The 24,614-nt window shown below is 39.0% G+C and overlaps 1 protein-coding gene across 1 annotated transcript in view; it reads right to left on the bottom strand.

Moving 5' to 3' along the window:
* Nucleotides 1-213: 213 nt before the first annotated feature.
* KCNH8 (potassium voltage-gated channel subfamily H member 8) overlaps nucleotides 214-24,614 on the bottom strand; it is a 355,181-nt gene continuing 330,780 nt past the window's right edge. Inside the window, exons 15-16 of the mRNA XM_019434283.2 lie at nucleotides 22,848-22,924; nucleotides 214-1,016 (exon numbers count right to left, since the gene is read on the bottom strand). Of these exons, the coding sequence (XP_019289828.2) occupies nucleotides 312-1,016; nucleotides 22,848-22,924 (782 nt within the window). The 3' untranslated portion in view covers nucleotides 214-311. The remainder of the gene's footprint in view (nucleotides 1,017-22,847; nucleotides 22,925-24,614) is intronic.

The raw sequence follows: 24,614 nt of genomic DNA, 5'->3' as shown, positions 1-24,614 counted from the left end.
TGTCTGGGACTTCTAGCTGCTCAGACCCTCGGGGTCTCTGGACTTTTAAAAAGTCTGTCACACAGACCAGGAAGTGAATACCTGTAGAGGAAACTGCTTCTGCTAGGTTTCTAGGGTCTGGCAAGTGTTTGCTACGGCACGGATGTGGCTGTGCCTCTGGCTGGCTTCTCACGGCGCTCTCCCGCGGGACCCCCCACCCCCCCCCCACCCCCGGCTTTGCCCAGTCTTCACACCTGCCCGGGCAAAAAAGGCAAACTAAAGCTGTCATGCAGTGGTGGGTTTGAGACTGGCAGCTGCCGCACGTGCGAATATCATACGTTTATGGCTTTATTATCTTTCATTTCTGCTGTGCTTGTGACAACTTCCAGTGGAAAGTTCTCCAAGGGTTCAGTAGAGACTGAGGCCGCTCCTTCCCTGTCCCAAGATCCCGGCAGGTTTTCCAGACTGAAGGGGCTCGTGGCTCCCTGGCTGAAGCTGCCCTCCTCCGATCTGCTGGGGAGAACCAGGTGCAAAGAGGTTTCCGACGAAGAGCAGACGGAGGACGAGAGAGTGGCGGAGATGGACTGCAGAGGCGTCAGTGTGGAATCTGAATGTGGAGAGATGCACCTTAAAAATTGCAAGTGACCTTCCTGGACAACCTGGCAGTGGGCAGGTGAATAATCGAGGTTCGGAGAGTGGTAAAGTTCACTGTCTGCAGGATTTTGCTCATGAGCTCCAGTTCGCTGGGGGCTGCTCCCCACAGAGGAGGGGTCCACACTCCAAATGTCTGAGGTGACATTACCGTGACAGAGTTGTGCTTGAGTATAAGCAGCTCCACCTGCTTGCAAGTGTAGGCAAGGCTGGTGCGCACTCCAGGTCATCCTGGTCTGTAAGCTGTCCCTGGGGGGACACACAGAGGTGGTGTGCAGAGAGCAGAACCGCGACGGCGGCTGGGGTGACAGAACGTTTTCCAGAAGTTGCATCACATTCCTCATGTCCTTACCTAACTGGGAGACCTCCTGAGTCAATGTCGTCACCTGTGTGGACAAAGGAAAGCAGAAGGCAATAGTCAGAGGTGCGTGGTGGTGATTTCAGAGCAGCGAGGCAGGGAAATGAGATTTCTCAGTAGGAAGGTGTGAAAGGCCGCTCCACCGCCAACTCCAGCCAAGTCCAAGGGGTAGATGGAGAGGCTGGGCACCTGAGGTGAAGCCATCCTTATTCTGAGGGGAATCCAGGGAGACATTCATAGTCAGGCATTCTGAATCAGGGACTCTGGGGTTCTTGAACAAAATTAGAGACATGAGTCAAGTATGTCTCGTATCTCTTAAATACAGGCAGTACCTCCTGCTTACTCTGAGTTAGTGGGATACACAGTGGTGCACACAAATCATCCTGGATGCCTCAGAAAACAGTATGGAGTGGTGGGGTTGTGTGTAAAGCACTCAATACACTATTTGTCCAGAGTAGATAGTAAATGATAGCGCTCACTTTTGTCACGTGTAGTTGAGATCCATGTTTACTGTAGGTTCAGGGACAAACTGGCCTTCAGCGATGATGAAGGTGGTAAGCAAGAACCTACACCAGATTTGCCAGAGACAGAGTTTGCAAAAAGAGGGGAAACCACAGAACGGGAGACAGAAATAAGAACGACCTACAAGGCGGGTAGGTACAGATCAACACTATGGGCAGCTTGGGGGCACGGGGGTCCATCAGTGAACGTGGAACCCTGTGGAATTATAACTCAGATTGTGTGGCATGTGTTTTATTCACTTTTCTAGGCAAGGCATTGAGCTTTTGTAAGATTTTCGAAGTAGACACAACTCTCAAACACTTAAGAACCACTGAAGAGTCTCCATGATTCATTTTACTCTTAAAACCAATAATAAAATTCGCTAGAGTTATTTGTTTTCTTACCAACCACATCACTTTTTTTAACCAAGGAAGCCCACCAGAAGATTGAATCTAGCTTTTTTTTTGGGGGGGGGGGGGCAGTTTACATTCTTCAAAGTGAAGTAAACCTGGATTTCAGAAAGCAGGATACAAACATGTATTTTCTAATCTTTGGTGAGCTCTGTAACACTAACATGATGTTGTAATACTTTGCCTTGATTGCTTTAAGACTATATTTTAGAAAGGATCTTCTATGACTTGATTTACTATCATGAATCCTAAAACTCCAATATAAGCAGCTGAACCTACTGACTAAATATCATCAGAAAACAAAACAAAACAAAGAGAAGTTCAACTTCAGTGATGCCAAATCCAAGATTGCTGTTTTGTGCCAACTGTTTTCAACATTTACATATACATTCCTAATTCATCCAGCAGCTTAATTCATTCCACTTCCTGCGAGTGCGTTCTGAAACTAATTCTCCCTGGCAGGCCCATCAGGAGGTAGTGCTGCTTGAATCAGGCATTTAAAAAAGGCCAGAAGGAGGTGTTTCCATGGTTCAGGCAACCAACTGGTAACACCTGCCTTGAAATTGCCAGGCCAAAAGTATTTCTGCCTTGCTGCTAGCATGGAACTCGAGGGACTCGATCGAATGCTTGTCCAGGCTTTTCAGCAGATCTGAAACTTCTGGTCATAAAAAGATACCTCTGAGCCTCCAATTTAAGGAGCAAAGCGGTGACCCTGAGAAGGGTGCTATGCATTTTGAAATCTTCACTGCAGGTTGTCTCATTTCATAACCTGCCAAGCCTCAATTTTAAAGTGCATGGATCACACTTAAATCTGGATCTGGATCTTGGCACATGCAGACATGGGTTCCATCTTGAATTGATTAGCTCTTCTATCAGAATTTCAGAAGAGAAGGCTGACACTAAATGAGATGTTTGAAGGGATATATTAGCCGTCCATTTCTGTGGATTGTCTAAGTTTCATTCCTGTATCAAACTGACCAGGAGTATACTAGTTCCCAGTAAAAATGCTTTCAATAGGCCTTTTATTAGGATTGAATAAAGACACAGTCTTTGAAGAACCACTTTGCATTTTTGGCACACCAACAATTATGCGATTCAATATATGTTTGTAAATTTATAATACAATATGATTTTGGGTACCCTTTTCTCTACTGGATCTATAAACAGTGCTAAGATAGGCATTGATACATTATTAGTTCTCTACCTGTAAAATGAGGACACTGAGGTCCAGAGGTTAAATGACATTTTTAAGGTCCCTTATTTCATGAGGGACAGTCCTTGATCTAGAAATCAGGCCTTCTAAGTTTGGTGCTCTTTCTGTTATAGCATATTATCACATGGAAAAGGAGATATTGCTTAGGAGGTGAGAGAGTTTGCTAATGTGGTCAGAATCTGTGAAGAGCCCAGGTGATACAAAAAGGCAGCTTCATGTGTAAAAGCTATCTGAAATGTCAATTCATCATCAAGTAAGTAATTGGCATCATCTCTAAGAAAGTCAGAGACTGATTAAGTACAGCAAAATCTCATATCAAATTATACAAATAAAACAACAAAAATGGTGTAAAGCAAGGGAAAATCTGGAGCCAGACAATGGTGCAACGGACAGATTTCTGGTTAACTATTTGTTCTAGATTTCAAAATAAATATTTTTCTATGGGCGAAATACCTTTCAGGGCCACATTCTTGACATCTGACTTTTACTGTGCGTTTGCCACAACTTTAAGGTTATGAACTTTGAATGGGAATCCTGAGTCTTGACTGGCTCCAGGAATGTTAAAAAGCATTAACATTTCCAGAAAACAAAATTACCGTATCAGCTTGAACTCAAAGGAGCAAGGAACCTAAGGCAATAGAACTTTCTTTAGCTCTGGAGGGTAATGATCAATTTATATTAGGGAAGATTTCTGTCAGTGTCACTGAGGAAACACCACTGTACCTTATTAAAGTTACATGAGGGAATTAATCCCTGTTGGGTAAGGGATCTCTCCCTTCACAAAGACAAAGGCAACTGTCACAAGGAGAGATGGCATCTCCCGGAGGTGGATACTCTGGTGACACTGAAGGTGACAACAGACTGTCACAGAAAGTGCAGTAAGATTCAAGGCGTTTTTGTTTACTGTTTTCTGCTGGGTTTGCTAACTAAATTCATTCTAACACAGGGAAGACCTTATTTTCAATCAAATGTGGAAAGCAATGAATGCAGTGTCTCTACTGGTGAGGCTCAATGCTTTTTTATAGCATGGTAAAAAGATGTGCATTTGGGGGCACCTGGGTAGGTCAGTCAGTTAAGTGTCTGACTTCGGCTCACATCATGATCGCACGGTTGGTGAGTTTGAGCCCCGCGTCAGGCTCTGTGCTGACAGCTCAGAGCCTGGAGCCTGCTTCGGATTCTGTGTGTCCCTCTCTGTCTGCCCCTCGCCCACTCACACTGTGTCTTTCTCTCTCAAAAATAAATACACATTAAAAACATTTTAAGAAGATGTGCATTTGCTAAAGAAAAGGTTGTTGGGGCTCCTTTGTGAACAAGGCTCCATCCATTTAAGGAGATATGTCTTCAGAATACAACTTAAAAGCAGAGTACTACAGAAATAGGTCAGTGAAAACAAACAAAAACCATCCAGATCAAATGCACCAAAGTTTTCCCACCTAACTCAATAACTACTTAAATTCTTTAAATGTCTTCTGTTACTCATGTTAGAGGAGACAACCCCCTTTTGAGTGGATACCACAAAGCCCTTCACAAGCCCCATCTCATTGGCCAGTGGCTCCACATCCTGAAGTCTCCCCCTTGCACACCATCGGACTGAACACAGGGAGCTTCTCAGCCCACGTCTCAGCATGCACAGCGTGCTCTTCTCTCTGACCAGGGGCTCTTCAGTTCTGCCCCTTTCAGCCTGGTGAGTTTCTTCTCTCCCTTCAAACTTCTTCTAACCCCTCATTTTCTCTGCAGAGCTGGCTCCCGACAGCTCACTTAATCTCACAAAGCAGCTTGAGTATCATGTGGGACTGTCTGCCCTCCACTGACACTATAAATTCCTTGAGAGTAGATCGAAACTGTTACTTATCTCAGTATCTCCTGGACTCAGGGCAATGCCCAGAACACGCCGTGTACTCAGTACGTCTTGGATGTCTAAATGAATGCACGTCCTGCCATTTTGAAGGACTTGGCTTTCATATCACCTTCAATTTTTATTCTGTTGTATCTCATGATTTTACCAGAAATATCCTGGGAGAGAGCTGCCTACTACAAAATTGTACTGGGAAATCTGTAACTAACCCTTTGTCCCAAGTAAGTATGTTTAAAGTAGGTATTATGACTTAAAGGTTTTATATATAAATTCCTTGGGTATTCCTTAATTTTTAAGAGCAGGTGGCATTTCCACTGTTTAGAATCTCTTTGATCTTCTGTTCCCTTCATAATTGTAGAAATGGGTCTCTTTTGGCCAAGACTTCTGCTAGACTTTATTTACCTTACTGCCTTGTCACTTGTCCCAGCATAAACTTGATTTCCATGGTAGCTTTAATTCCCTGGGGAAATTGTCCCTATGTACTGACTCCCATGTTTCATGATTATATGATGCCAAGTGACAAACTTAATAAAGTTATCCAGAGTCGTTTTATCAGTTGAAATTTGGTAAGCTTCTTTGCATCCCTGGTTGCTACCCTAGCCTATTTTAGATGTGGCCTTCTGATTATTTGTACTTATGCAGACGAAATAGATAAACCGTAACCTAATACACATTATTCTCTTACTTGTGTATTCAGCTGCATTTCCTTTCTCCATTTTCCCCCCTTCCTTCCTCCCCATTCTCCTCATTCTTCTGTGAATAAAAACCCATCAGTCCAGGATGTAAAACTGTTAGCCAAACCAGCTCACCATCACCATCTGCAGAGCCAATTGTTCACATCCAAGATTTCTCCGTCCCTTCCAAAGTCCCAACTGCTAGAAAGAAGAAGTGTTGAAAACACCATCTGTGCTTCCAAGTGGTTCAGTCTGCTATCCAAAACTTTGGAGCATCTAAAGATTCTTCCCTCCTCTGTTGTCCCAGTAACATGTATTTAACCACCCAAATCATTAGGTGTTTAGCAGGTTTTTGGGCAGTGCATTTGGTCTTGTTGAGCAGTACCTTCTGTCATGAATAGAAATACCCATGTGACAACAGACTTTGTCAACTATCCCTGACAATCCACACACTGGTCTTTCTATACCTCTAAGAAGGGAATCATTAATCGCCACAATTTTTCTACTTTTGCCAGATCCAGGTTTTCTCAGAACTTCTATTGGCTTGGAAACTGTCATTGTTGCCCACATTTCCAGAGTATCTGGTTTTCCCCTCTTATGTTTAATTTGCTCCACTACGGAGCCTGGAGCCTGTTTCCGATTCTGTGTCTCCCTCTCTCTCTGCCCCTCCCCCGTTCATGCTCTGTCTCTCTCTGTCCCAAAAATAAAATAAAAAACGTTGAAAAAAAAAAAATTTAATTTGCTCCACTGATGTGATGCTACTTCTCATCCTCCTCTCAATCATATTTCCACAAATGCTTTGTTGTGAGGACTAAATAATAGAGTGAATGTTACAGTTTGGTCCCCATATAACTGACAATTTGTCAAGATCCCAGTATCTGCATCTGATGATGCAACACAGCTTAGTTGAAAACTTCTTCATGATAGGGAATACTAACCCAGGACTGACACTTAGCCCAAAGAAAATAAAAGCCAGTTATCTATATAACTGCTCTTCAGCCTCAGCATGGAGAGAGAAACCACTCTGTTCATGCTTTTACATAATTAAGTTGGAAGAAACGGAATCTCCAAGTTTTAGCATTGCCTTGCATGGATCTTTGCAGTAACTAATAGTAACAGCAATAACTAGCAATAACTAGAGTCTTTGAAAAATATTGATTAAGATCCTGTATTTCCAGTGTAAAGTTTGAGTAACTGCAGTCAAACGGGTTGAGAATTCTCTATAAAATACGTGTGAGTCAAAATACAACAATGTGCAGCTTCGTGCGGATCAGCATTGAATAAGGACCAATGCGGGGCTAGATGGGGGCAAGTATGACTAGTCTTTATTGTTTTTTTAATAATAGCTCCAGTCCCTGCATAAGTCCTGCCATTTAAAATCTTTGTTGATGCCTGAGTAATTTAATGAATATTAAGTTGCCTGGTTAATTTCTTAATATGAGTTTCTGGTATTTTCATTTGAACTTAAATAACGTTTTTAAAAAAATGTTTCTTATTTATTTTGAGAGAGTAGAGAGAGTGTGCATGAGCAGGGGAGGGGCAGAGAGAGAGAGGGAGAGAGAGAATCCCAAGCAGGCTCTGCGCTGTCCGTGCAGAGCTGACGTGGGGCTCGACCTCATGAAACCATGAGATCATGACCTGCGCTAAAATCAAGAGTCGGGATGCTCAACTGACTGAGCCACCCAGGTGCCCCTTAAATGACTTTCACCAACCCCCCCACCCCCTAAATAGCACCGCAAGACACAGAAGTAAGTATCACTGTAACTCTAGCAGGTAAGAATGTTTTATATGATCTCAGTGTCTCATGGATGCCCCCACCACTTTAAAATGGGAGATTTTTAAACCACTGTGTTATTACATAGTTGAAAAAATCCATCTGTGGTGCTGCTGACCTCTTGTCCCAGTAAGACTGCACACTGCCAATTTTTACGGTTAGATTGTGTGCCTTTTGGTGTATACACAGATAACGCTATTCTGGTGTGACTTTGGATTGTGCCTTTGGGGAACAGCAGTGTGAGTTTCCTAATGAAGACGAGAATGTGTATTTGCCAATACCTTTTATTTTACATGGAAGATAGCTAACTTTTGTCTTCAATTATTCATGTTATTACATTTTTGACTCTTGGCTATTGGCACGGTATGATTCATGGCCTCTGAGTATAACTGGAACTTCAACTGATAGAAAAAAATGTCATTTCCATTTTTGTGCATTCAGTGAACAGATGGGGAATGCATCTGTTGATATAATCTTCTTAGCTTGAAGAGTTCTTGACCCATCACTAAATTTTTGCCAAACATGTACACATTTTCCTGCTAGACACAGTTTTCCTAAATTCCGGGTGCTAATTACACCAATCCTCTCCCCCTGCCACGAACACATATACATTTCTACAAACTCTGATTCAGGTAATTAAATGGTCTTTCATTTAATCTTTTGTTATGTTGCATATTTACCATGGGATTTAGACAAGTTCAATCAAACTCCAGAAGCAGGCAAAACAAAAAGGACGATGGGCATAATTTCATCCTTGTGTCTTTTGCTTCATAAAGCATTCAAAAACAAGTGACAGTCTTTTTATCTGTCAGCTAAAATAATAATCATACTCGGCACTTGCATAAATTTCATCCGAATGAGGATCTCAATCCCATTACTAACAAAAGTTGTAAATCTTGTTCTACAGCTGGAGAGACTAGAATGTTGAGAGGTGACGTGGCTTATCTGAGGCCACACAGAAATAGTACCAAGGGGTTCACTTTTGCAGGTGCATCTGTTGCCTCTTAAATTATAATAAGAGAAGAATTACAAGCCTTGAAAGTGATTATGCCAATGGTTTCATTGAATTTCTGCAAGCTCAGGCCTTCGGACACAACTTTATTACTTTAGCTGTATTATTGTAATCCATTATTTATCAACTCTTTGATTGCTTTTCTCATCTATTTCCCTGCTTTCTATGACGAAGTTTGATTAGTATCCAAATTGCTGTCTGGCTAAGGGATCCTCACTGCTATTAAAGAGCACCAAACAAAAGTCTGTCTCCTTTCAGAGTACCAACTGCATAGAACAGTGCTTATTAAGACTTAAAGTATATAGGAGTCACCTGGGGATCTTGACACCATGTATATTCAGCTTCAGTACATGTGGGGTTCTGGGATTCTGCATTTCTAACAAGCCCCCAGTTGATGATGATGCTGCTGGTTTGTACTCCAAGAGGTCAGATCATGAGTTCTTATTATGGATTTAGTCCCTTTGGTTAACTCCAGACGTATTATAATTCTTGCAGTAAGAGCTGAGAATTTAGATGAAACAGCCTTTTCCAGTTCCTCTGGCAAGTCTGTAATTGGCATTTATGATTTGTTTAGATCTTCTATAGTTTCTTCCATCAATATTTTGTAGTTTTTAGTGTATAAGTCTTGTACTTACTTGGTTAAATTTATTCTTAGGTATTTTGTTCTTTTTGATGCTACTGTAAATGGGACTGTTTTCTTTTTCTTTTTTTTTCAATGTTTATTTATTTTTGAGACAGAGAGAGAGACAGAGACAGAGTGTGAGTGGGGGAGGGGCAGAGAGAGAGAGGCAGACACAGAATCTGAAGCAGGCTCCAGGCTCCGAGCTGTCAGCACACAGCCTGACACGGGGCTCTAACTCATGAACCATGAGATCATGACCTGAGCTGATGTCGGATGCTTAACCGACTGAGCCACTCAGGTGCCCCGGGACTGTTTTCCTTAATTTCTCTTTCATTATCAGTGTATAGAAATACAACTGACTTTTGTATGTTGACTTTGTATCCTGCAACTTTACTGAAATCATTTATTGGTTCTAACAGTTTTTGGTGGAATCTTGAGGGGTTAGGGTCTTTGTGATTATCAAAGCTGTTGTCTCTGTTCTGGGTGGTTCCCAGTAGTTGAGGATGTGCCAAGATCTGTCAGCGTCCCAAAGTGGAGGATCATAGACGCATGTAGGTGCAGGTGGATTAGAAGCTGAGCAGCTGGGAAAGTATACAGTCATTTCCCTTCCAGAGAGAAGCTAGAAGGGCATTTCTGCATGCTCCCTCTCTGCTGAACCTGGAAATAAAACCATAGATACGTTCTTACAACCATTTAAAAACTACTTTACTTGCTCCTGTGGGACTTGTGAACTTAAGCTCGTTTGGCTTTCAGAGCTAGGTGTTTTGAGGGCCCTAGTTGGGGGCACTGCACAAGGTCCAAACTTTCCAATGCTAGGATTTAGGGGTTCCCTATTGGTTGTATGGTAGTGGACCTGGGGAGGGGTTTATGGTTTTTGTGTCCCAGCCTTTCCTATCTGTTTCCACGTGGGGGTTTTCTCATTCACCTGATGTGTAGGAGTCATTCAGTTTGTTTTTATTATTTCTTATTTTTATATTTCTCCAAGGGAATTATTCTGTGTACATTCAGTGTGTCTGTAGGAGGAGGGAAATTCAGAAGCTTATTATGCTGTCACTTTGGTGCATTTGTTACTTATTTTATGTAACTTATTTTATGTTGTAATCCCATGTATTTCTTATTCTTACCAATATTATCCCATCTTTGGCCAGTGGAAGACTCTTCATATTGGCTCCTGGGCTCTTTTGACATCATCCTAGGAGTGTGTGATAACTTTCTTGCTGTCTTGTACACTAAGGTGTTCTGGACTGATGTGTATTTCATGCCTCCAGAAGTGGAAACAGCTATTTCTCCAAGAGACTGTATTTATCCAAGAGCTTCTTTTAATGGGAAATTTTATTTGAGGCCATAATCAAGGCATATTCACTGTTATTGGGCTGGTAATTGTTTATACTCCCTTTTTGTTGAAAGAGCTTGGAAATGTATGCACGTATATGATGCTACCCAGGTTGATACTAATATTTCTAACTCTATTTCAGGACTATATTTGTATCTCCTTTACACTGTGAATTCTGGTTATTGAGGTATAGAAGATGACAGAATTAAGAGATCTCATAATTACTCATTTACTTTATCCCCCATTACATATTCAACAATTGCAATATATCAATACCAGTCCCACCATTACAAATTATGATTACTGAAAACAGTTAAAAAACTGGGGGAGACATATTCTATTCTAATTCTCTTCCCACTCCCCTTTCAATGGTTCATCCATATTTACGTTGTCAGAGCATACCTTTGACAACCTATACCTTCTCTTCTTTAACTTTCATTTAGACTTGGTACTAAATAAGCACATATTTGATGCTGATGAACTTGTCCAATGACAATGCCTTTCAAATCATCTTGGTTTCTCTGAATCTTGTTCTTGAGGGCATTCTTCTGGAAATATATACGGGAACAATATTCCTTGAGTTCTTTCATGTTAACAGTTTGGTACCTGATGGTTATTATTTTTTTTTAATGTTTATTTATTTTTGTGAGACAGAGAGAGACAGAGTGTGAGTGGTGGAGGGGCAGAGAGACCAGGAGACAGAATCTGAAGCAGGTTCCAGGCACTGAGCTATCAGCCCAAAGCCCAATGTGGAGCTCGAACTTATGAGCCATGAGATCATGACCTCAGCTGAAGTTGAACACTTAACTGACAGAGCCACCCAGGAGCCCCCCGTGATGGTCATTTTTGTTGGATATAAAATCCTTAGTTTACACTTTCTTTTCCTAAGAATCTTGTATATTTTGTATGTTACTTCATCTTGCATAAAATGTTGCTGTCTAAAAGTCTAATGACGGTCTAGATTTTTCCCTTGCTAGTCCTTTATAAAAAGATCTTTTTTGTCTAAATAACTAATGAATTTTTTGTCTTACTTTAAAGTCTAGTAATTTCACTAGGATGTGAAATTGGCAGTATGCAGTTTCAAAAATTTTTTTTGTAATTTTAGGGGAGTTTTATTGGATTATTGTTCTTAGTGTTTGTTTGGTTCCCTGAATTTGGCATTCTTATTCTGAGACTTACATTTTTTTGTTATGTTAGAGCTTCTTTGTTTATCTTAAATATTTGACACTTTTCTCCTAATCCTTTTTAGAAAAAATTCTCTTCATTTAGATAAGATGCTTTAAATTTTCCTCCCTTTTCACCACCAATTTGGCTTTGTTTATTTGTTCTTGTGTTGCTTCTAATTTAGGCAATTTCTACAATGATCTTTTTCTCACTTTTAATTTTTTAATGTTTATTTATTTATTTTAGGTGGGGGGGGGGGGGAGAAAGAGAGAACACAAGTGGGTGAAGGGCAGAGAGAGAGAGAGAGAGAGAGAGAGACAGAGAATCCCAAGCTGGCTCTGTACTGTTAGTGCAGAGCCCAGCATGGGTCTTGAACTCATGAATGAGATCATCATCTGAGCTGAAATCAAGAGCCGGAAACTTAAATGGCTTAAGTACCCTATTTCTAATTTTCTACCCTAATTTCTAATTTCTAATTTCTAATTTGTTCTTAAATGTTTTTCTCTAACTCTTGAATTCTATTATTTATGAAATAGGAAAAAAGAGCTTGAGAGGATATAAAAATTTAAATTTCTTTAAAGCACAACATATGAAACATGGAGACATGTTATTATTTACTAATATGGCTAACAGTTATTTGGATATCTGGTATTATATCAATATCTGTATGTTTAAAATTGCTGATGATTAAAAAATAAAAACAAAATATTCAATATGCACACTAGAACCTCACTTAAAAAATACATCTATATGCATTTAATTTCTTTAAAAATCCCCAAAATATTTTACCCTAAAAAGAACACTGATTTTTTCATTAATTGTTTCTCCTTTATCTCTGGTGGTTGTAAATTTCAATGACAAATTTTTAACTACTGCAAATCAGTGTCCAAAAAAAACATCAAAACGGTAGGTTCCTATCTGAATTAATGCAAGGGTTCTTCTTTTAACTCTCACAGCAATTGAGCACTGAACACCCCAGTGAGAAAGACCAATCCAGCAAGGTATAGTATAAAGTACCATGGAACATGGTACCTAAAACTTGTTCAGAAGTCTAGAAAGGATTTTGTTTTAACCACTGGCAGACACCTTCCCCAAATTAAGCTTTTTCTGATAATGGGGTTTTAAACAAAATACGTTTCCCTAGCAAACGTTTTAATGAATGCTATTTGAATAGAAACTCCTTCATTTCCAAGTCGGAGGAGATTTATTTTAGAAAGTAGGCTTGCAGATTATCAACTGAAGTAAGCGTAAGTCTGTCGTAACAGTATTTTGTTACCAGTTATCTTATTTGATTTAAAAACACATTTAAAAAGTCAGTATATTACAAGTGGACTCGCCCCAGCCACCCCCTTTGTCTCTTCTTAACACTCTATCATTTTATTGGCTTTAAAATATACTTCTTTTCTTTTTTTCTTTTCTCTTCTCTTTATTTTCCTTACTTTTCTTTTCTTTTCTTTTCTTTCTTTTTCTGGATTTCAAAATGCTAACATGTGGAATAGTCATCAGTGGGAAACATATATGGGAAAACATATATTTTCCTCTTGAATAAACATATAGTACATTTTATTAGTCTTTTTTTGAAAGCCCTTTCTAAAATTATCATACCTTAAAATGAGCTGTGCATGATTAAATCAAGTATTGCACTTAAGTACATATGGGTAATTTAAGGGACCAAAGACTCAAGTCTTGATGTGAGTTTCTGATATTTCAAAAGGAAATCTTTTCATTGCAGACCAAGGATGGTCTTCTTTGAAAGCTAACCCAATAAAAGAAAACTACTGAACTGGGATTCAGGTCTTGTTTCTAGGCCTTTCTATATCTCTTGCTGCATATGTGATGATCTCTGGGCCTCAATTTACTCATCTGTGATAAGAACATGTAACATGACAGTATTTCTAATGTCTCTTCAAACTCAGAAGTGAAATTCCATTTTTCTCTTCAATGTTTTAATGCCTGATGGTTAAAATAGATATAATGCATAATCCAGCATTTTTTTATGCATTCTCACCATAAATGTATGTCTACTGTGTGCCAATCATAGCAAAGAAAAAGGCAAATAAAGACTCTTGTCCTCGTAGAACTGACATTCTAATGGGGGGGGGGGATAAAGACAATGACAAATGTAGATAAATAAACCATGTAGTATAATTGAGTTTTGATGGGCTATGAGAGAAAACAAATTTGGAAGTAAATTTGGGGAGTGGGGCTTCTATTTTAAAAAGACTGGCCGGGGCGCCTGGGTGGCGCAGTCGGTTAAGCGTCCGACTTCAGCCAGGTCACGATCTCGCGGTCCGTGAGTTCGAGCCCCGCGTCAGGCTCTGGGCTGATGGCTCGGAGCCTGGAGCCTGTTTACGATTCTGTGTCTCCCTCTCTCTCTGCCCCTCCCCCGTTCATGCTCTGTCTCTCTCTGTCCCCAAAATAAATAAAAAACGTTGAAAAAAAATTAAAAAAAAAAAAAAAAAAAAGACTGGTCAAGGAAGACTTCACTGAGAAATTGACATTTGCACATAGGCTTGCAAGAGGGAAGAGAGCTGTCCATGCAGATATCTTGGAGAAGAGCTTTCTGAACAGAGAGAACAAATTCAAGACCTTTAGGTGCTTTCATAAGCTAAAATATGTGGACAATGTCTGTTCTGGAAATGTCCTCTGTAGGACAGCTGGGGTCATTTGTGATTGCTTTAAGAAATTGGAACAGAGGAAAGGGAAGAGACAAAGGAAGTTAATCATGATGATTAAGGGTCTGTACTTCATGTCACATGAGTAAAGTTTCAAAGAAGAGAGAACATTTATAGAAGAGAAAAACATGCCACAGAATGGGGAGGAAGAAAGATAGTAGCTACCTCCAAAATTTAAAGTATTTTCATTGAAAAAACATTTACGTAGCTTTTTCTATTCAACTCAAGAGGGACAGAAGTAAGAAAAATTAATAAAAGTCTTTACAGAGAGTTATATGAGCTAAATATAGAGAATAGGTTTCTAAGAGCTAAAGTAATTGAGAAATGAGGTTGGTGGTCATCAGAAGCATTTGGAGAATTAAAAAAAAATACAGATACCCAGTGACAACTCTAGAGGTTCTGAGATTTAGTTGGTCTATGCTTGGCCAAAGGAATAGTTATTTTAAAAGTAGTCATTATTTTATATATTAATTATTAAAAATATCTATAATCCTGTAAAAAAACATTCCTTGAGAATCTGAAAGCACAAGTAGGTTTGGGAACCAATTTCTTTGAGGCATAGTGAGTTCTTACTACAGACAATACTCAGGCAAAATAACTTCTTGCCAATAATCTCAGAAAGAAAATTCTCATATAGGGTGAAAAGCCAGAATAGGTGGCCTCTGAGATATCTCCCAAATTTCAGATTTTATGATTCTACCACAATATGAAAATACAATAATATCAAAGCTGAGGTTGCTTAAATATTTGTTTCAGAATAATTCTTCTACTCATTATTTATAAAAAATTGATTATTTCAAAATCTATCCTATCACATAGTCATATAAGCATAAAAAGGAAATGTGACTAATTTAGTACTGATTTATGATATTGTGTTTATTTATAATTGTGCACAAGTAAATGGGAAGTGTCAGTGTCCATTTCTCTAGGTGCTTAATTGTTCTCCAATAAAAAGACTTAAAAAAAAACCCAAACCTTCACAAGTTCATATATGCTTATTTCCAAGTCCTTATTTGAGATACAGGATATTCTCTGTTGCACTTCAGTAAAGTCTCAGTATTTTAACAATAACAAAAATAGTGACAATTTTGAGGCAATTCACAGAATTCTTTGGAGACATAATCCAAGTTCTCAAGAGCCTTGGGGAAGGAAGAAATGTACATATGAAAATAACGTAAATGTACATAAAAAGTAAATACTGAATGGCAAGTTTAGAAAGCAGGTGTTAAAGCTTAAAGAAGGGACTTTAGAATTGGGATTCATCATAGAAGAATCAAAAAAATTCATAGGGTATTGGAGGCAAAATCATACCTCTTTTGAAAGATGTATGAGGTTCTCCTTTTTAAACAGGGAAATTCATGGGGGCGCCCGGGTGGCTCAGTCAGTGGGCGTCTGACTTCGACTTAGGTCATGATCCACAGTTCGTGGGTTTGAGCCCCGCATCGGGCTCTGTGCTGACAGCTCAGTGCCTGGAGCCTGCTTTGGATTCTGTGTCTCCCTCTCTCTCTGTCCCTCCCCGGCTCACACTCTCTTTCTCTCTCTCAAAAATAAATAAACATTAAAAAATTTTTTTTTAAAAAGGGGGAAATCCATGTATTGAGGGAGGATAGGAAAGAAAATTTCCCTGTAATCACTTTCGACTATAAGATTCTATTTAAAAAATTTGAATATTATTTGTAGCTGTTGGATTGGATCAATTATTGAACTTAATTTTCCTATTGATGAATGGAAAATGGCAGGGGGGCATATTCTTTTAAAAACATATCAACTTACAAATTATTTAGCAAGTATGGGAGGGGAATACCCATATCCATCTTTTTAAAAAATAACCAGTTATTCTGAAACTATTGGTTAGTAGTAAGTAAATAACTAGTTACTACTAACTGGTTAATTACTAGTAATAAGCAATCAATAACTAATTGTTTAAATTTCATTTGATTTTTTCTGTACTTGCTTGAATACATAGTAACTCATTTTACTGAATATTTCCCATTTGTATTTTTAGAATAGATTCACTTTCCAACCAGTTTTGCTCCTTGGAGGCTGACTTGTATGAACCCCATCAACAGGCTCATTGGTTCTTTGGTTTCTGGTTGGGTTTGGCCATTGTAGAACATTAGCAGATCAGAGGGGGGTAGGAGAGGGAGGTTGGGGTATGTGTTCCTCCGGCTGCTTCCCTGCAGGGTTGAGGTGGGTAGAAGATCCCAATAAAGATCACAGCTCCTTTCAGGTGGCTTTTCACCCACCTTCCTCTGACTCAAGATTCTATAACCAGTCTCTACTCTGGGCCCTTTAGACCTAGGTGTTGTACTGACCTTCTGTCATTATCCCCACGGTGGGAGGGACTGTTCTATCCTTTGTGTTTTCTCTATACTCAACTAACTTCTTTGTAAGTACTCCTTTTATTCAACCCTGCTCAAATTGCCCATTTGAAATATGGCATTGGTCTCCCTTGGGCCCTTACCAATATGTCCATTTAGTCTCCCTATTCAAAATTAGAAGAGGTCTATATGTAAGTGATCACAGGCCTGGAGGACTGAAACAGCTAATATCCAAAACTACATGAATGTGAAATTCACACTTCACAGGAAAAGCTTTTGAGCGATTTACGTATATTTTTTTCTTTTGGTAGGTCCTCATTATTCTTTAGAGTATTTATTTATTTATTTATGATCAGTAAATCTCTCACGAGAGATACAAATCTATCTATGCATACAGGCCTGAGAACTGAAAATAAACAAGTGTCCTGTAAATCATTAAATAGTTGGGTATATTCCAGTTTAGAAAGCTGTGTCCATGAAATGAATCATTATTGTCAATAATACTTATGTTTTAAAATGAGAAATGCAGAATGGCTTTGCCAGCAGTTAAATGGATTTTGTTTTTCTACGTCAACAAGTGAATGTATAGCTTTTTTTAAATTTTGCTTTTGAGAATTGATGGTCAAGAGTTAAATAGGATCATGATGAGGAAGAAAAGAGATTGTATAGTAGGATCTTGGAATGGTCTTGCAATTCTGTCAGTGTGTTTCAGTTGAACCAATTTTCAATGAAAAGATATGATAACAGTAATTCAGAGGATTAAGGAATACCCTTTACCATAGGGTATTACTCATGTAGGTTTCCTTGTGTGAATTATTAATAGAACTCTAAATCTTCATAGCCATTTAGAAAAGTAGCAAAGCAACTCTTAAGAACAACTTCCATTATTGTTGTTTTGTTTGACTGAAGCAGACTTTACTGATCTCATGATACAAATTTGTAAATGTCACCTGAAAATCACAAAGAACAAAAGAAAAAATACATAAAATGGATATCACCAAAATTAATACTTTTGTGCTTCAAAGACTAGCATGTAGGGAATGAAAAGGCAACTTAAGTAATGGGAGAAGAAAACTGAAAATCATAACTTGTATCTAGAACATATAAAGAATTCTGACAACTCAGGAATAAAGAAACAGCCCAGTTTTAAAGTGGGTAAAGGATCTGGACAGATGATTTTCCAAAGAATGAACACGTGGAAAGATCCTCAATATTAATAGCTATCCAGGAAATTCAAACGAAAACTACAATGAAATACCGCTTCACACACACTAGTATGGTTAGAATAACAAAGTCTTATAATAACAAATAAAAAATTGTTGGCAAGGAAATAGGAGCCTGGAACCTTCATATGCTGCTGAATGTAAAGTGCTGCTGCTGCTTTGGGAAACAGTCTGGCAGTTTCTCAGATGTTTTAAACACAGAGTTACCATACGATCCAGCAATTCCACTTAATTACCCGAGAGAAATTAAAACATGTCCGCGCAAAAACTTGTGTGAATGTTTTATGAATGTTCACAGCGACATTATTCATATTAGCTGAAAAGTGGTAACAACACAAATGCCCATCAGCTGGTGAATGAATAAGCAAAAAGTGGTATATCCACACAATGGAATATTACGTGGGTGTAAAGAGAAATGAGGTATTGGTATGGCCACAACATGGGTGAGCCTTGAAAACCTCATACTAAATGAAAAAAGCTGGTCACAGAGGGCCATAATGTAAGATTCCACTTACAGGGAATGTTCAGAACAGGGAAATATATGGGCAGAGAATGTAGATTAGTAGGGCTGAGGGTAGGGGAACTTCAGGCATCACGGGTGATGGCTATAGGGTGTAGGGCTTCTTTGTGGGGTAATGGTTTACAATGGTTGAAAATTGAGTATGGTGACGAATGCACAACTCTGTGAACATACTGAAAGCCTTCAGATTATACACTTTAAATGGATGAATTATATGATATGTTAATTATATCTCAATGAAGTTGTTTATTTTTTAAACAAAATAAAATTCTAAAAGTGTCAATCACAGAATTCCAGTCAAAATGCCCTTTGTTGGGCAAGGATGATTTCACAAGCCACCTGCATTTTTTCATTTTGAAAATGAAGATTTGGCTATGCTTATCCTTCCTGTAAGCTTCCATTCTGCCTAGTTTTATAATCATTTTGCTATTTATGTTTAGTGTAATATCAGGTAATGATTAAACATTGGTAAACTGGCATACTTAATGTCTCTTAGCCCTTAAATCTTGAAGTCTCATAGAACAAGTGTTCTTTACATTAATACACTGACACTATTACATCAAACTATTTAGCTAAAATAAGATACACTGAAATATAAACAATATGCCCTTTCATTTTTCTATTTTAATTTTCTATTCTTTTCTTTTTTTAATGTCTATTTTGAGAGAGAGAGGGAGAGCGAGCATGAGTGGGGGGAGGGGCAGAGAGCAAGAGGAGAAAGAGAATCCCAAGCAGGCTCCTTGCTGTCAGCACAGAGCCCAAAGTGGGACTCAATCTCACTAACTTTGAGATCATGACCTGAGCCAAAATCAAGAGTTGGCCACTTAACCGACCGAGACACCCAGGTGCCCCTATATTCGGTATTTTCATAGCAACAGAAAAGTCTCAGGTAAAAAATAGTCACTTTCATGATCAAATGTTTCCCTTAAGTCCATTCATTTTCATTTTCTTCCGTAAACATGGACTAATTAGTCTGCACTGGGCAGGGGAGAGTAGGGGGGCGGGGGCGGGGCGTGCTAACTTGAGAGTTACCTTTTGTTGGATAGAAGTACAACCTTATATAAGGAGCGAATGAGTATTTGACCCCTTATTAACAGAAGACATCATGCTGAATGGTTTACATATGGTATTAGGTCCTCACAACAATCCTATATTGCAGATTTCTTCATTAGCATTTAATAGAGAAAAAATCTGAACTTAGGGAAGGTGAACGCTTTGCTGAAGTCAGAGAGTTAATTTTATGAATAGGGAGAAGAATATTTTTCTTTCTCTAAAGCTCATTCTCTTTCTCTACTAGTGTGTTTTATGTCTTATGCCTGCTGTGGCAGAGCACGTAGGTTCCCTTGGTAGGCTTTGCCGCAATGTCTTTCTGGGTCAGGCAGATTTCAGAAATGAGAAAACATTCTAACCCTTACCTACAAACCTTTTCAGAAATGGAGCATTTGACTTACACAGCCCATGTCCCCCACGGTGACATTTTGTTGTTATTTTTAAACAATTTCCTTAGAATCGCACTATTTCTTTGTCCGCGGTAGAGCAATGACAATGTTTTCAAAAGCGTTCTAATATTAGCAGCTGCCCTACATCTTTTAAACCCGTCACTGTTCTGTGAATGTAGGTTATTACCAACATCATTTCCTTTCTGATTTTTGTTCTGTATTTAGCCAGCTGATTATGAAATCTACACATCAATGAACAATGTCTTTATATCTTAAATGTCTGGGCAAATATCAGAATGGGGTTGTTGCTGTGTTCTCAAACTTTACATAATGCTCGACATGCCTCGCATATATTGGGGATTGCCCTTTTTATTAAAGAGTTATTATTATGCAGTGCATCCCATGTTCATTATCAATTCTTCTCTTGTTTACTCAGAACAAGGAAAAGAATAAATGAAGAATAAAGCAATCAAATGATCACATGGGTGAGTGGCAGGATACAGGGGAAGTGGAAAAATTAGGCTTGGATTTTATTTTATTTTATTTTATTTTATTTATTTATTTATTTATTTTTTAACGTTTATTTATTTTTGAGACAGAGAGAGACAGAGCACGAACGGGGGAAGGTCAGAGAGAGGGAGACACAGAATCTGAAACAGGCTCCAGGTTCCGAGCTGTCAGCACAGAGCCCGATGTGGTGCTCGAACTCAGGGACCGCGAGATCATGACCTGAGCCGAAGTCCGCCGCCCAACCTACTGAGCCACCCAGGCGCCCCTAGGCTTGGATTTTAAAAGACAGATTTTTTTTTCGCTACATAAACGACATTATAGGAGATAGGAGGAAAAAAACAAGTAGGTCGGAAGAAAAATAATTTTACACTTTGAAGCCAATTTGTATTTTCATTCTGCCTGTCTTAGTGGGTTTTAATGCACTACCCAAAGAGTCAAGACTATAAATTAAATTCTGTGCAAAGGATAAGATTTTTCTAACTTAAGCTTCAGCCATGAAGAAATCAGATATTTTCCTATAAGAAAAAACTAATTCCTTAGGGAAGGATAATTGGACCATTGATATTTTACCTTGCCCTTTTTATTTCAATATATGGCAAGATAAAAAGATTTATATCATCTCACTAGAAAAGCAATCATAAATACCGAATCACATTGGGGAAATATTTTGTTTTCCAAGTGGTTATCTGTTTTAACGTATCTACCACTAGTTCGCATGGTCAAAGGAAAATCGTAGAGGGTGTGGATTTACAGCTGTGATTTAGGAAACTATGTACATTCCAAAAGGTGAAGATATAAACACATTTTTCCCCAGAATAATTACTGACTCTAGTATTTGAGCTAAGACATTGGTCAGTCAGTTCTTAAAACCATTAAATGATCTCACATATGAGGGAAAAGAATCCAAACAGTTAATATTAATTGGTGCTTTTAGCCAAGAAAAATATTTGAAAAGAAACTGTTCAATAAAAAGTTTTCCAACAGGGTATTTAGGTTTGTTTTGTTGTATTTAACAAGATGTTATTTACGAGACCCAGTGTATGGCCAAGTCTTTGTGATTTAAGGAGTTTCAATCTGATTAGTTTTTCATTCCTATATTGTTAGTCTGCCCTTTGTCTCTCTTACGTCTCGTTAGCAACAATCTTACTCCCAGAGAAAGTGGGCGCAGAAGGAGAGACAGCAGTAAATCATAAATCTTCACTAAGCTGAAGATACACAGGTTTAAGAGAAACCTCTGGGCTTTATGACAAACTACCCAGTTTTCCATTGTTGCAGATAATTGGAAACTGATATGATAACATGATTTCATTTTCCACAAATCTTCCCAGTGTCAATAACTATTATATTTTTCGCTACGATCTCCTCAGGTAATCTTAGTCCTAGAAAGGGATTCTATTACACTGTGCGCACTGTCTGTGCCTGTCCATGTGCCCTCACCCTAGGTGTACCCGGAAGGTCCAGGTCTTCCTGCGTATTTTTGTCTGAAGAACCTTTCTAGTCTCCTCTGCAGCGAGGCCTGCATGAAGAGCAAGGGAGTCAATCTCTCAGGAACCACCCCCAATTCCATTTTTCCTTGCCTTATGGTGGAACAGTTTTGAATTGTCCTACATACTCTCTCAGTGGTCCCCAGCAGGATTGAGCCCCAGTTGCCCACAGAGTTAATTATCTTACTAACACGCCTTTCTTTCTGTGCTTTCCTTTCTCTTCTGCCTTACCTCTCTATCCTTTATGTTGCTTCCTGGGCCACCTCCCAAATAAACTATTTGCCTCCAAATTGTCTCGAATGTTTTTATTCGAGACAAAATTATTAAAATTTTTCGGAAGGGCACCAAAGTTAGGATAGTGATTCAGATATTACCTTCTCTATATGAGATGGCCAGAAAAGGCAAAAAGTAGGTAACCTCTAGTAAGACGAGAGGTTTTACTGCAGGGATGCAGGTAAAAGCATTCTAAAACTGATACGGTGACGGTAGAACTGTTCAATAAGGTTACTAAAATCATTGAATTGTACACTTGGAATGAGTGAGTTTTATGATATGCAAAATATATTTTAATAAAGTTCCTAAAAATTACCTTATTTTACATGAATAGATGGCAAGGTCCAGAGAGGTAAAGTGCTCAAAGTTACACAGCAAATATATGTCAGGGAAAAGAAGCGCATTTCAGGCCATTTGATTATTCTGAGAAATAGCATTCATCTTTGGATTAATCACCTTGCTTTAACTCATTAAAAATTAAAGTACATGAAAAAAGTGAAAAAGCACCAGTTATACCAAGTATCAATACATTTATGATGCTAATTAGTATAATTATCATTTAGTTAGTGCTCACTTTATGCTAAATGATTTGCCTGCACTATCTCAATTTCACAATGGGCCATAAGGTAGGCATAATCATTACCCTCTACTTACACGTGGGGAAATAGAGCATGAGAGAAAGTAAGGAACTTGTCAATGGTCACATAACTCACATGAGGCTTAGTGGGAATTCATCCATGGTGGTCTGACATCAGAGCATATGCCTGTAATTACTACATTATACTGCTTTTGCTGGTAACTAGGATTTATAGCTCTTACCACTCCAGCATGACCAAAGGAAGAGAAAGCTCCATACCTCACTGTTGAGTTTATTTATTTGCTGCTTGGTCTCCTCTGCTTTGATGAAGAGAACAGCAGCTCCAATCTCTGAGTCTGAAAAGTGTAACACACACAGAATGGGTCCTTTAGTAATAAACTTCATATGTGAGGATTGAGGCAGTTGAAATGGGTAAGGAAACCTAAGCTACTGCCTTTAACTCTTCCTGATGCCTGTGCACTGTAGGTTCTGTCTCCCTGGGATTGAACATGCTTCTAGTAATCCTCTGGATCCTGTCTGATACACGCCTTGAAACTGGGCACGTATCATGGTGGGGACCATGACCTCACTGATGGGATGTATCCATGGCAAATCACCACCATGTTCCAAGATGACACATTTCCTCTTTTTTTTTTAAGTTTTTTTTTTTAATGTTTATTTATTCTTGAGAGAGAGAGAGACAGAGAGACAGAGAATGAGCAGGAGAGGGGCAGAGAGAAAGGGAGACACAGAATTGAAAGCAGTCTCCAGCTCTGAGCTGTCAGCACAGAGCCCGACACGGGGCTCGAACTCACAAGCCATGAGATCATGACCTGAACCGAAGTCGGACGCTCAACCGACTGAGCCACACAGGTGCCTGACATTTCCTCTTTTTTGACCATTCTCTAAAAATATATCAGAGCCAATGGCTAAACCATAGAAAAGGGATGTTCTGTTCCTCCTCCTCTTTTTCTCCCCTAAATATTGATTCCTGTGTCCATTAGAGCCTCCGCACCCCTACCCTGCCGCCACCCAACTTCTATTTCAGGTGCTAAACTCTACTGCAGATTTCCTATCTCCTCCTGAATTGCTCTAAAAGATAATTTCTCCCATTTTCTGGTTCTCTTATCTCCACTTTTTTTTTTTAAACCTTGCTCTTCCAAATACATTTATTTCTGTCAGGGACAAAAGTACAGATAAATCGTTGCTAGCTGGAGTAGAAAGGATATATATATATATATATATATATATATATATATATAATTTTCATTTTGCAAAGAATTTTGCAAAGTTAATCTATGAATTCAATGAATGATTAGAGAACATATATGGTAGGCTAAGCCTCCTTTAGAGGAGAGAACAATGAATAAAGAAAATATAATTGACCCTCATGGAGTTTAGAATCTAGCAGGGAAAAGAGACATTTAAAAGGCAATTAGGTAATAGGTTTGAATTTCACATTAAGGGTAATAGGAAGCCCTGTCAGTGTTTTACGCATAGGATCAGAGTTATAGAATAAATTTGTATTTTTAAAAATGTTTACTCTGAATGGAGAGCAGTGTGAGACCAGGGAAGAGACTCTGGTAGCAAAGCAGGCAAGAGATGGATGTAGCAAGGAAAAATATGGTGGCAGTAAGGATACAAAATCTTAGAATCGAGGGATATTTACGAGATAGAGCTAAGAAAATCTGTTGCTTGAGGGCATGAGTATCGGGCTACATACTGGGAAGAGGAGAAGAGAAGGCTAAGGAGATGGTGGGAGCAGAAATAGGTGGATAGACATGGTGAGGTTCTGTGCATCATCTCCAGGTCTAGGTGAGTTAATAAGGAAAACTTCCGGTTGGGACCTGCCATCAACTTTCGCAGCAAATACATCAGTGTGGCTATATGCTTTCTGTGCCTCTTTCCCCAGAGTAATATCAGCACATGTAAGTCAACTGAATGAACGAATCAGGATTGTTGACTGACATCTGCACTCCTTCTTTCCCTGTCTTCCATTCCCCCTGCACACCTCCCCTCCCCCACCCACAGCAAGGAGGCTTGCAA

Source organism: Panthera pardus, unplaced genomic scaffold (assembly GCF_024362965.1).
Source record: "Panthera pardus isolate Hobbes unplaced genomic scaffold, ASM2436296v1 HiC_scaffold_16, whole genome shotgun sequence".
NCBI classification, from domain to species: Eukaryota; Metazoa; Chordata; class Mammalia; order Carnivora; family Felidae; genus Panthera; species Panthera pardus.
Note: the sequence above shows the minus strand (reverse complement) of the source record. Positions and strands in the feature narration are given on the sequence as shown.